This window comes from Argopecten irradians, chromosome 8 (assembly GCF_041381155.1).
Source record: "Argopecten irradians isolate NY chromosome 8, Ai_NY, whole genome shotgun sequence".
Lineage (NCBI taxonomy): Eukaryota > Metazoa > Mollusca > Bivalvia > Pectinida > Pectinidae > Argopecten > Argopecten irradians.
Window position 1 is genome coordinate 39,697,750 of NC_091141.1, and position 14,705 is coordinate 39,712,454.

Sequence of the window (14,705 nt, forward strand, 5' to 3'; positions counted from 1 at the left end):
GCTACTTGGAAAGTTATCAAGGACAGTGAAAATTATGGTTAAGGATTAGAAAGATATGAGTGTGAATCGTGATGTCATTTTACTGAAAACCGACTGGGTTTACTTTTAAAAGTTTCACAGAATATCGGAGTCAATATTTATTCAGATGATTTCACAAGCTGATTTTATGAACGTTGTGAGAGGTGGTTTGTTGTATTTTTTTAGTTCCCATGACTAATTGTAATTCTCGTCTGATTGAATGTTCTAGGTTTATTGCTTTTTGTTTACAATTGCTTGTGCAGTAGGCTTTGTAAATGACGTAGCCTATTTAAGTAAGTAGAAAATTAACTCCTTCATATTTTTCATAATCGATTTTATAACCTAACACTACAATTTCCAATGTCACCATTTGTTTTGCAATAAACTAGTTCACTGAACATATCGCTGACATGTGCAATAAATGATTTGACATATTTACATTCTAAAAAGAAGTGTTTGTAATTTTCTTCAACTCCGCGTGAATTACATAGTGGACTATCTTTTATTTTCCATTAATAAAGTAGGTAATTATTTGGCTGAACTCTGTTAATCAGTTTCCATTTAAATATTTTCATTACATTGTCTTCAAATTTTTGAAAAGTGAACAGAAGGGATTTTCTTAATTTGTGTTCTATCTCAGATTTTTATAACTGTATAAATGTGTTTTATCCCATAACTATGCATGTTTCACAATGAAAAAAAAAACGTGGTAAATTCCATAGCAGTTAGTTATCATTTATGTTTACACACTCCAGTGTGTAAACATCTACGGCGCCTCTGATTGGTCAATTCCAAGATCTCTTGATTCCGATTGGCTCTCAACTTAGGGCAACTTTTTATAGCGCATTTTCTTTTAAATAGCTTTATATTTACTGTTTAACATGAAGTTGCTTATTCAAAGTATCGAACAATAGAATATTGGCTCTCTATTTAGGCACTATATTTTATGGCGGAAAGATATCACTACACAATGTCTGGTTGTAAGTTTCCCTGAATGAAGACGAGAAAATGGTCACCTCGGTATAAATAAGTTCCCCAACGCGTGACTGTTGTTTATCATGTTTATCTAAAAACTCTCGTTAGTTAATTTTCAAAAGACATTCGCTAAAGCTCGTGTCTTTTCAAAATTTGAAAATTAACTAACTCGAGTTTGACAAACATGATAAACAACAGTCACTTGTTGGGGAACCTCTATTTCCCATGATATGTATGCAATCGGTCTAACTGACATTTTCCCAATCAGGTTGTTGTATATGATTTAAGTTGTAGTTTTAATTATATGTATTGTTTTTAGTGAGGGTGTCATAACAACTGACAGTTCATAAAATTTCTCATTTATGTTGTATTTTGATATATCTGGTTTTTCTAATTTTTCCTGCCATATTTAAGGTATGCATTTTTAAAGATGCTCCTTCGCCGACAGAGCATAAATGATATTCATCATTTTAACAAAAATTGGTGATTAATCGTGTATATATGTATGTCTGATTAACACAAAAAATAATATAATTTATTTTGCCTTTGGTGCATGCGCAATTAGTACTCCATTCCATATAGGATATAGTCGCACGGAATTTTTTTTCGGGATGCAATTAATTGGTTTTTTTTTTATATTTTTAACTTGAAATAAAATAAGAAGCTCAAGCTTTTCAATGGTGGTATTGGTGTAAAGTAATTAACTTTTGTAACTGTAGAAAAATAATAAATCGTCTGTTCCTGTTTTAAATAGTGAAAAAATGCCTTTTGTCAGCGGTGGAGCATCTTTAAGTATTGATATTTGTGATATCCAATTGTGTTTATCTTGTAATATGTTCAATATTACATTTTCATTTATTTTGTTTGTTTGTTTGATTAATTAACGTCCTATTAACAGCTATGGTCATTTATGCATTCTTCAACATCTAACAGATCTTTAAATAGTGATGATATTACTTTTTATCCATTTTTTTAAAGATCAATGATCTATAATTATATGTGATGAATTGATTGCTTCATATCATTTGTTTTCCAATATATGTTATGTTTTTGGGGGGTTCACATTTCTCTCATTTATGTCTACCCATGCATTTGTGATATTTTGATAGAATTGTGGAATATTTTAGAAATCTTCTAGTTGTTTAGCGTGCTTTTTATTCATTGAAAAATTAACATATCTTCTCCAAATCTTACTTTCCCAATTGATTTGAGATGTTTTCCCAATTGAATTGAGATGTTTTGAATAGCATTAAGCCCAAAGTATACTCCTAGTGCTTTTATTTCACTTTGTGACCAATCAATTCCTTCAAAGTCATTTTCTGTGTTCATTTTGTTAATTCCTAATTTGAGACCTAGTGATTTTTTTTCTATTTAGGATTAATCCTGGAAGACTACCAAATATTTCTATAGCATTTAGGGCAACAGTTATGTCTTTTTTTATGTTCCAAGAAGAGGGTGGTGTCATCTTCTAGTTGTAAGATTGTCTTTCTTGTGAATTTTTATTTTGGGATTCCATAAATATTAATATCTTGTCTCATTTTCATTGATAATGTCTCAACTGTTACTACAAAAAGTAGAGCTGATAAAGGACATCCTTGACGGATTCATCACATAATCTTTACTTGTTCTGATAGCCATCCATTGTTTGTTATTATGCAATATATATCACGGTATAGGATTGGAACCCATTTCATAAAACTTTCTTTAAATCCAAAGTCTTTCAAAGTATGAAGCATAAATTCGCATTCCAAAGAATCAAAAGCCTTGGAAAAATCTAAAAATAGTATAGATCCAGTAATATTAATTTTCTCACGCAATATTCTATTATATCCTTAATAAGTCGCCCGTTGTCAGTATAATGTGACCGGGTGGGGTGTGTTGCTTGGTGTCTTCGGCGGCATGCTTCAGTGATATAGCACTATAAAAAGGGCAACAGTTCCACTATACAAGAAGACACAACACAAACATACCGCAGTCTCCCAGTACACTCACCTCGCACAACATACACGCAACACACCGCATACATGGGAGGCCGTCCTTACATGACCATAGCTGTTAATAGGACGTTAATAAATCAAACAAACAAACAAACAAACTAATGCTATATTTAATGTCGCGCCCCCTTTGATAAAGCCATTCTGATCAGTATTTATAATTTTAGGTAGGATTGGGTTTTATTCTTTCAGATAGACAGTGTGCTAATGTATTATAATCTATATTTAGAAGTGCCAATGGTCTGTCCCCTGGCCGAGACACACCAAAGTCTGTAATAATGGTAGTTTCTGCTCCTGCTTAGCGCTCAGCAAACAGGGAGTGGGACGACTGGTTCGCCCGTTGTCGGTATAATGTGACCGGATGGGGTATGTTGCCTGGTGTCTTCGGCGGCATGCTTCAGTGATATAGCACTATAAAATGGGCAACAGTTCCACTATACAAGAAGACACATATGACACAACATGAATATACCAGTCTCCCAAAACACGCACCTCGCACAACATACACACAAAACATCGCATACATGGGAGGCCGTCCTTACATGACCATAGCTGTTAATAGGACGTTAATTAATCAAAACATCCTTTAATTTTTTAAATTCATTATGTACTTCAATTATGATTTTTTGGTACATATAATCATTTAGCAGATTTAACTTCCAATACCCTGGTCCACGTATTATTTTTTCAACATTTAGATAAGGTGATACAGCTTAATGATCAGTATATTTAATTAATACTGGTCGTATATCAGTTGATGAGATTTTATAAACAAGTTCATTTTGTATAAGGAAATAATCGATTCTACTAGCCTCATTATTTACATTTTTCCGCTTCCATGTAAACTGTTTTGTGGTTGGGTGTTTTATTCCCCAACAGTATATTAAGCGACATTAATTTATCATTGACTTTAAAGATTTTACAGGTTTTTGGGGTTTTAGTCTAGATTTTCTGTCAGATTTTGTGTCTTGAATTTCATTCCAATCTCCACCTATGATAATTAGGCCTTAACTGTGTTCTTGTGTAAATGTTTTCAAATTTAAAAGAAAATGTTTTTCCTGTTTTTATCATTTCGGGCATATATATATATTATTGTGTAAACGTTTTAATATTAACTAGCAAATGCCTGCCATGGTTGTCTTTGTGTACATCAATTATCTCATACTCAAAGTGTTTTGTAAGAAAGATAGCTACCCCACAGATCTGGCTGGTGCCAAAATTATGTAATACTTCACCATTCCACTCTGCTTGTATTAATGGGGCATTAGTCGCTGTAAAATGTGTTTCGTGTGCCAGGATTATGTTACCTTTTTGATATTTAACCCATGTATAGAATCTCTCTCGTTTTTCTTTATCATCTAAACCATATGTGCTAGCAGTCAAAAATGTAGTTTCTGCAATATGTAATGTAGAAGTGTAAAATTATTTTGGTAAGTATTATGTATATTACACCTACATGTATATACACACTTGAAAAAATCTAACCAGGAATATATTCTTACGTATACTATTCATGTATCTATTGCAGATAAATTTATATACGTATCATCGTACATACATACATATCTAAACAGCAGACATACAAACATATAGTCACATATACATAAATCTACATTATATACACCTATCGACCACACTAGCATGTTTACAAACACGTCTCCAGATGTCTTCACACTTTGATGCAGAGACTTGTAATGCACACATATTCTTCGGTAAAACAATCGAATTAAGAGGTGGGTTATTCAATTTCATTTCTCCTTTTATAGAGTTGTACCACAGAATATGTCTATAGATGTAGGTTTTGATAATATGTCTATAGTTAAAGATTTAGATAAAATGCCTATAGTTACAGATTTAGGTAATATGTCTACATCAGCAGATTTAGATAATATGTCTATATGAACCTTCTCTTAATCATAAACAAATATCTTAGTTATTAGAGGATGTTACGCATCATAAGTATTCCTGGTAATTTTGTTGAAATAGCAAAAGGAGAAAATGAAGAATGTATTAAAAGCTTGTATATTATACCCCCCTACTGATACACAGGGTAGTCATTCTGACCACATTTATGTTTGTTGATGCTGATGATACACAACCTGTTTATGTCCGGTCCTGCTGAAAGACGGATGCAGCGTCATTATTAATACAAATGAGCTATAACATTATTATCAAGAACTATATTATATATATGGTTCCGTCCGTCCAATATGCTTTTTCTTATTACACAAGGTTAAAAAAAACTCCCTTTTTTCTGTCAGGGCCTCCCATTTTCGATAAAATAATCGAATCGTAGCTAGACAACACCAATCTCTATCTAGAGAAGCAAAAAATATATATTTGGTTGGTTGGTTAGCCTAGTTGTAGGTTGGTGAATTTATTTACGTCCTATCGTGCATTTGGTAGCAAATTACAAGTCAGAAGACAACTTCTAAACAATGACATTGATATTTGGTGACAGGCATATATCCCTAACCTGCTCGATGCCTTTTTTCCTGATAAGCATATTTATAATCTCAAATTATCAAAATGTACAATATACACAAGACATTAAAAGACTAGTTAGCTATGATGCATAAACACGTGCAATCATAATTCAGTTCAACTCCACTGAAGATGTGAATTATAGTCATATATGCTACTTTTAGAAGAACAAAGACAATACACATTCTTGTCTAGAGCCCCTACCAGGAATCGAACCCGGGACTTTAGCGTAAAACAACGGCGTTACCGACTTAGTCAAAGAACCATGCTCCGTCAGCTGAGTGACCGTGATCGTATTTAACACAATATACGAACCACAATGACCCGCTCCTTTTACGACGTTACTCTCTTTACACACCGCATGAATGGGAGTTCGTCCTTACATGACACTGGGTGTTCCTAGCACGTCAATTTAATCAAACAAACAATTACACAACTCCCCGTTTTTTCCTTGAGATTTCCTTATTATAAACCCGAAGCTCTAACCACCTTCCGTGGGTTATTTAGTATGGCACCAATGTAGAAGAGCAGGGCAAAATACACATTCCTGTCGACAGGAATCGAACCCCGGTCTCTGGAGTGAACAACTAGTTGACAGCAGTAAATGTTGATGGACAGACAATGGACGCCGCGCCATGCAATAAGCTCATTAAACCTACAGAAACGAATTCAATCTAACAAGCATCCTTTATTTTATTTGTATTTTAATGGTGTAATCATTTCTTAATTTGTAACATATAAACCATGACAAGTATTTATATTCTATATGTAAATGGAACCAAAATAAAAGCCACGAATGTGATATCTAGGTATGCAGTTACACATTGGTATCCCTGGGTGTCAGCAAACTACACGAAATTACGTCATTTTTTGAAATAATTCTCAGCCTTTCTTTTTCGTCACAATGTTTTATAATGAACACACTAATCTACTTCGTCCCACTCGCCATCCTTAATATCAATTTCATATGGACAGTAGATTTCCACCCAATTTGGTCGTTGTGCAGCTAGACACTCGGAACCCGAAATAAATTTCAGCCATGCGTTGTCTAAAGGATTAAGTTTTTCCATAAATTCCAAACATTCAAAACGGTCTTCCTCCTTTACAAGCATGAGGCGGACGTACCTGTTGGATCTTACCACTGAATCCTTGCCACGGTACAGGCTTACTCTGCCGCCAAGTTGGTCGAGTACACTTCCTATGGGAAGTGCCACACGCTGTTTTCCATAAGGAGAGATGGTGGGCAAACCTCCGTTAAAGAGTGTAGAGCAAAACCAGACTCCTTTTGGAATAGTTTCTTTGTACTTCGAATCCAAAAGCCACATCCATTCCTCTGATGGATTATGAACCTGTGGTACAAGAGCCCTCTTAGATACAATTGAAGCTTTCACTGTAGCAGATGTTGCATGGTAAAATAGTCTTACTCTGTCCATCTTGATAATGAAAGTGAATCTGTACAACTTGTTTACAGCCTAAAAACGTATATCAATGACACAGTACCATACATAATGTTTCTACCAACCTGTATATAATATGTACAACGGAAGAGCAGACAATATGTGTATTGTATGATTGTCATGATGTAATTATGAATACACGAACGCAGGCAAAGAATCTTCAGTTTTCCTAATTTCCTTTATACGGAAACTTACTAAACGTTGTGATTAATCATATCCATCATGTTATTACTATCAATGTATTGGTTCTACCTCTATCTTTCCCCGAAACACTACTACACAGTTTAATTTAATGATGAAATTAGCGCGCATGGTAGTTAATGCTGTACCACAAAAATAAAATTCTGAAAATGTACTCATCTCAATGAATGGGATATTGTATTTGTTTAATTATGAACCAATTTATCCAAACCATTTATTTTCCAAATACCTGGGATGTTGGGAATAGCCTGCACATGTAAAATGCGGTAATCGTTCCTTTGGGTAATCACGTGACGTCATATATGTGCTACTACATTAACAACCTTCAAAGTATTCTCTCGGCGCTCCCTTTTCCCGTATATTACACTTCAACCATTTTGTATGATATTATTCGATATAACAAATTATAGGCGTATGCATATGGGAGCATATTCCAGATAAACACAAAAACAAATGCTCCAACATAATTGTTATTCGTGTTATTGACAATGGAGTCTAAATGTGTTATTTATTTGATTTCAAATATCCGGGAAAAGGGTGCGCCGACCTTCTATACGGAGAGGGAGTTAATGCTGTCCACAGTTTTGGAAAACTCTCTCTTGTGGTGTACAATGCACCATAGCAAAAGAAACTATAATGAAAGCGAAAGTAAAACTAGAGAAAGTTTTATTCTGTCGTGGTTTTCATCACTTTTGCAATACACATAGGATTGTTGAATGTTGTTTTTTAAAAGTATTCGGCGGACAGAATGTTATGTATCCAAGTAAATTATTGAAAACATGTGTAAAAACATCGTGTGAACCGGTGCAAATACAACGCGGGATCTGTAATCACTTTGAGGTCATCATGAAGTCATTAGATGCTATCGTGGTTTCGGATTGCAACAATATATATATCATCGTACAACATTGTATCTTTTGAAGTGTGAGCTCTGAATGATGGGTAGCATTAACTCCCATGCGCGTCGTATTACCAGCCACTGTCATGCAAGGACAGTCTTTGTATGTGGCGTTTAGCGTTATGTAGTGTACAGTGCCTGTTTTTGGAGACTGCGGTATGTATTCTGAGTCTTCTTTTATAGCAATCTGATTAAAATACATATCCTTATTATCACTATGTTGATAAGAGGATCTTATCCCATTAGGGGTCACGTACTGGTGACCTTTGGAAATGGCCAATCAAATTGCTGCTGCCAGAATCTTGACTGGGGACGAAATAGTCAGAATTATTTTCGTGTTTATAGTCATCTCGCCCAAAGAGCACAACAAAGCTAAATGTTTATAGACATAACAATGTGTAGAAAATGCATTTAATCTCAAGTACACGTTGCAAAAAAGTCACCGAACATGACCCCTTGTGGGATGTTGTCAGATCCTCGCAGTCTCCCAAAACACGCACCTCGCTCAACATACGCGCAAGCATTGCATACATGGGAGGCCGTCCATGACCATAGCTGTTAATAGGACGTTAATTAATCAAACAAACAAACTATTGAACGGAGTGGTTATAAGGATCTGTATTTAAACAGATTGCTTTATAGTGGAATTCTTGCCATTTTTATAAGGATATATCACTGAAGCATGCTGTCGAAGTCCAATTCCCTTAATGTTGAGCGCTAAGCAGGAGCAGAAACTACCATTTGTTAGTGCCGGGTTGGGTGTTTTGCCTGGTGTCTTATGTACCCATGTATATAAGATATATAAGCTCTGTAACTGTTTATTCATTTCCTCAGGGTGTAGCATGGAAGGGTTCGTTTGTTTGATTAAAATAACGTTCTATGAACAGCTAGTGTCATGTAAGGACGGTCTCTCGTGTATGCGGTGTGTTGCGTGTATGAAGTGCATGCGTGTGTGTTTTGGAATTCTGAAAATTCGGGGGAATGATAACCCATTTGGATCACTGAAAGAATTGCTCAGTGGAGATTTTTTTCCCAGCTTCCACCAGTGAATGAATATATTACGGTGGCCATGCAGTGAATGAACTTGAGAGGGAATGTCTATCACAACAAACCGAACGTTTCATGGCGTCCTTAAATATCTACTTAAGGATCCCACGAATGTGGTTAAGTTGTTTGCTCGTAATTTGAAAGCAGATATGTACAATGCATCAAAACTGGATGATAATCCAAACACAATCCGTTCGTACATATCTGATGATCAAGCGGACAGTATGCACCTGAAATCTATAATTTGTTTGTTTGTTTGTTTGATTGATTAACGTCCTATTAACAGCTATGGTCATGTAAGGACGGCCTCCCATGTATGCGGGTGTGTTGCGTGTATGTTGTGCGAGGTGCGTGTTTCGGGAGACTGCGGTATATTCATGTTGTGTCTTCTTGTATAGTGGAACTTTTGCCCTTTTTATAGTGCTATATCACTGAAGCATGCCGCCGAAGACACCAAGCAACACACCCCACCCGGTCACATTATACTGACAACGGGCGAACCAGTCGTCCCACTCCCTTTTTGCTGAGCGCTAAGCAGGAGCAGAAACTACCACTTTTACAGACTTTGGTGTGTCTCGGCCAGGGGACAGAACCCAGAGCCTTCCTCACAGGGGCGAACGCTCAACTCAAGGCCAAAAGTGAGGCGGTGCCAAGGGAGGCATTAGGAAGGATAAAGTCAGTTAGGAAGAATAGAAAAGATAAGATCCTAAATTTAGTCGCCTTTTACGATCATGCAATAGGGGCAGCAGGTACAATTCTAACGCCCTACATGCAGGGCAATCTATAAAAGCCCCAAAATATCTGGCTGTGAAGAAAGATGCACCAGTTATGCTATTGGTGAATTTAACTGATGGACTTGTAATTAGATTCTTGGGCCGTCTTGCCATTGATATCGTTAAAATGCCAAATCGTATGGTATAACGTACGATTAAGCATGCACAATATGTACGCTATTTAACAATTAAAGGATTGTTAGATTGCATTTATTGGATATATATTGCATTTATTGGAGATATAGGGGCCGCGGTGGCCGAGTGGTTAAGATGTACCGACATATTACCACATGCCCTCCACCTCTGGGTCGCTAGTTCGAATCCCATGTGGGACAGTTGCCAGGTACTGGCCGCTGGTCGGTGGTTTTTTCTCCGGGTACTCCGGCTTTCCTCCACCAACAAACCTGGCTCGTCCTTAAATGACCCTGGCTGTTAATAGGACGTTAAACTAATCAAACCAAATCATTTTAAAATTTGAAATAAACACGAAGGAAGTATCTGTCAACATTTATTTTCCAAATACGATCCAGTAACTAAACATAATATTGCCACCAGATCACAGTTCCCAATCCGACTGGCATATGACATTACATTCCACAAATCGCAGGGCATGACTCTGACTAGCGTCGAAGTTGACTGTCAACACATTTTCAATTCTGGACAGTTATGGATGGCTGTTGATAGAGCGATATCAACATCAGGCTTGAGAGTCGTCAATTTCAATCCAGACTGTAAGAAGCATCCATCTAAAGTGTACAAGTTTAGTGCATCTGAAAATGAAACAATTACCGGTACAGATGAATCACTGAGATTCTCTCGGCTTCAATTAAATTTCCTCCAAGGACAATATATTGAACCGGTGCCAGAGCAAGGTGTTCAATACAGATTATGACTCAAGAGTTTCTAAATGAAATTAATGAACACTCTACCATACTTAAAAATTTGGATGAGACAGACCTAGAAGCAGATCAGACTTAATTAACTTCTGACCATAACTACACAGTCGAGATTAAGGTACATATTTATTGATGCACCAAGCGGAACTGAAGCTCGGCACCCACTAATTACGATTTCTAGAAATAGTACAGCAATGACAGAATTCTTAAATATCAATGATTCAAAGACCAGAGCAATTTATGGCACATGTGTACCACAAGAGAAGCCAGAACAGAAACATTTCACAGCATTTTATACATAGTTTAATACATATCTCAGCACTATAGAGTATGCACGTTCTGTTGAAAAGTGACTGATAGTGATGAAATGGGCAGAGAACTCTTAACTACTGTGATGTTTCTGATGCAAGGAATCGTCCTAAAAGAAAAGTGCAGTTGAAAAGTCTTCATTTATTTTGAACATTCAGCCTTCTGTAACAAGTGAAATCCCAAGTGTAAGAAGAGGTACCAAATACATAGGTGGATATGCCATCGCCAAAATTAGTTTGGATTTCAAAGTCAATTCACAACTGTTTGTCCCTGGATTAGAATTGGAATTGAAAAAGTTAAAAACAAATTTAAAACCCCAGATTAAGATTACCGTCGGTAACGTCTGTTTCTGCTGCCGGTATTTCATCTTCATCACAACATCAAGAAACATTACGTCTCAGGGCGACTTACCAACTTATCTGATGATGCATTTGAATTTTGTGTTTTTGAATATTTGGAACTACAAATTAAAAAAGAAACTCTCTTAGGAAAATCGTGTGCAACAAAAGAAATACCTGTTCAGAAATGTGCGTGATAGCCTATACAAGGACACCCCTCTGCTTGAAACGTTTTGTTCTGTGTACAGATCTTGTCGTCGTGGCGGTGTAGATGGTGGAGATCCAGACCATGAGAAGAAAGTTTCAAATGTGTTGGATTTGCTTATTGGAGAGGTGGAGTCTCTGGATAATGATAATAAATCTATTTCTGGTTTCCTAGCTCAGAAATGATTATCTGACAGCTATAAAGAGAGAAAAGGATTAACGAAGACGGTTATGGAAAAAGCAAAATCTAAAACAAAGGATGTTGACATGGCTTTTTATACAACATGACAAGTCTGAACACAAACTAATATCACATCTGAAGTTAAATGCCTGTGCCTTGCAGAATGACAACTTTTACAGACAGTTCATCAAGAAACAACTATCACAAGTAGTGAAAGGATATGGTTCTAAACTTTCAATCTTAAAGTCAAATAAAAGTGATTTAGGCCAGGAATTGGTTGCAAAGCCACAGAAAAAAGATCAAATATGCCATTTCCAAACATAGATGTTTCTTCACATGTTGTGTCCTTACCTAATTAAGATAAAGGTCAAGGTATGCCAGGTACAGGAGGGTTGGAATTATTTTACATGACTTTGATTCACCAGGTAAACAAAGAAAGTCAAATACCAGCAAAGAGAAAGAAAAAAGATAATAAAGACGATATCACTTAGGAAGTTGTGTCCTTACCTGATCAAGATAAAAGTCCAGATATCCTAGGTACAGGGTTGGAATTCTCAGACAACCTAAATATCTCTGGCTCATCAATGGACCCAACATCAGATATCCCTGGTCCACCGATATATATCCCTGGCCCATCAACATATATCCCTGCTCCATCAATAGATATACTTGGCTCATCGACAGATATCCCTGGTCCATCGACAGATATCCATTGTCCATCGGCAGATATCCCTGGCCCATCAGGCCTATATATATGCATAATGAATGTTGGTTGTACAGGACTTTGTATATAATATATATGAAACATATCTAAATGCTTATGAATAAGTACCAAGACCCTGTGTCATAGATGCAGTTACAGTGAATAATTATATATACATAATACCATTGTGAATTGTCTACAGTTTCTTAGACACCAAACCTGAAATCTGAAATGTGTATAATTAGTCAGTACTGGTAAAACTATATCATATCAAATAGGTTTTTTTCACATATCATATTAAAAACCGACAAGTCTATTCTTACCTATCGGTGTGTATTCTGAAGCTGAGAAACTCCTGTCTTCGGCGGCATGGTTCAGTGATATAGCACTATAAAAAGGGCAATAGTTCCACTATACAAGAAGACATAACATGAATTTACCGCAGTCTCCCAAAACACGCACCTCGCACAACATACACGCAACACAGCGCATACATGGGAGGCCGTCCTTACATGACCATAGCTGTTAATAGGACGTTAATTAATCAAACAAACAAACAATCCTAGAGGGGTAGCTGATATCCTTGGCATTTTTGGTGGTGGAATCTATTTAGATATGTGTCTCTGTGTCTGTAATATTGGATTTTTTAGAAATAGTTGTGGAACCAAGAATGATTGAATTCATACTTTGACAATAGAAAAGGTAAGTTGGATTACGGTTAGCAGCATTATGAATACCTCTCTGCTGGCAAAATATGTTTTCAATTGCATCAGAATTGATTCTTCTTGATACAATTGATGATGATGACCGACTAAATTTATCTGAAGACATTTCATCGAAACCAAGCAGCAATGATACAATGTCTTCTCGAGTTTGATGTGATATAAGATTTTTCTCTATTTTGGGGCTGGTTTCACTTTCCCAAATTCTAAACTAAGATAATTCGCTTATGTTTTCTGCTAGTCGTTCATCTTCACTAAGTGAAGCATGTCTTTTTTGAGAACGTCTTCCGCCAACTTATTTCGCATTTTGGATTGTGAGGTTAAAAAGAAGTGATCGTTCGTCAATTGCTGGTATACTTAAAAGGATCTGAACTGATATCCCACTGATTTGCTTTATACTAATGTTCCCAAGTAATTTCTTTAGAATTCTTAAGTATCCACTCTTTGACATATTATTCTGATTTTTTCATGACTTGCGAGTAATCCATGATGATGAATGGTTCCTTTGATGGATGAAAGACATCGTAGTAAAAGTATCTGAGGTTTTCTCATTTAAAAACATTTTTATAAAATCACGGTTCCATTGAGCACCATCCAGACTGACAAATTTTACTGTAAATCCATAAAGATAAATTTGTTTTACAATTTTCCAAAATATCAAATATAATTCACTTGGACTGGCTTTGTAGGGTAGTATATTCTTGAATAGACATTTCATCGATCTTAAGTCCTTCTTCATAGCCTTCCATGCTCAAAACATTCAGATTTTCCTCATTTTTCATCCAATTCAATATATCTTTATTAATACCAGCTTCATGTTGTACTTTATTTTTTGTATCTCTGGATTAAACGTTGTGATGTTAAAACTACAAAGCCACTTCAGAAATTTGTATAAATGTTATAAATAACCTCTAGGTGACCTACAGTACAATGTTGAACACATTCGTATTATATCTTTATTCAATCTGCATCCGTAGAGTTAACCTTTAAAGAACTCCATCATTTTCTCAGGAACTTCTGATTTTTAGCATGTTATTAAATATAGTTGTCATGTCATTTTTAGTTACTGCAGTGTAAACGACGATGTTACCCGAGAGGATGGGTTTATGGCACAACCTCCTGCATACTTAAAAAGTCTGGCTTGCTGACAAGAATGGTATAGCTCGAAGACATTTGGAACTTCTTAATATTGTGCATTCACTGCCATGTTTATTACGCCATTGTCCCTTTAAATCTTTCCTTTTCTTCTGGGACATCCTGCACATGAGCTACCACACAAACAATAATACTCTCTACACTGTTTAGTACTGATCCAATACTCTCATCAATGTTATATCTGTTTTTAAATGGTAAGGATGGCTAGGAGGATAGTTGAGAGTTCGGACATTAATGTGTCCGTCTACGCGCAGATCACCTGCGCTAAGACTACGGTTGACAGTGTCACAGTCAAGCACGTGTCAGTCCATGCCTTAGTGGATGAGCCTGCTTGGGGCAATAATGTCCCA

The 14,705-nt window shown here is 36.1% G+C and overlaps 1 protein-coding gene and 1 pseudogene across 1 annotated transcript; both read right to left on the bottom strand.

Moving 5' to 3' along the window:
• Positions 1-6,158: 6,158 nt before the first annotated feature.
• Positions 6,159-7,027, bottom strand: LOC138328993 (uncharacterized). The gene has a single exon (XM_069275692.1). The coding sequence runs from the start codon at positions 6,902-6,904 to the stop codon at positions 6,395-6,397; it is 510 nt and encodes a 169-aa protein (XP_069131793.1). The 5' UTR covers positions 6,905-7,027; the 3' UTR covers positions 6,159-6,394.
• A 5,987-nt stretch (positions 7,028-13,014) lies between these two features.
• LOC138329901 (uncharacterized) lies at positions 13,015-13,939 on the bottom strand (annotated as a pseudogene).
• Between the last annotated feature and the right edge of the window lie 766 nt (positions 13,940-14,705).

What these genes read in the sequence shown, in the direction of transcription:
- LOC138328993 (XM_069275692.1), bottom strand. Translation starts at nt 6,904, where the DNA reads ATGGACAGAGTAAGACTATTTTACCATGCAACATCTGCTACAGTGAAA.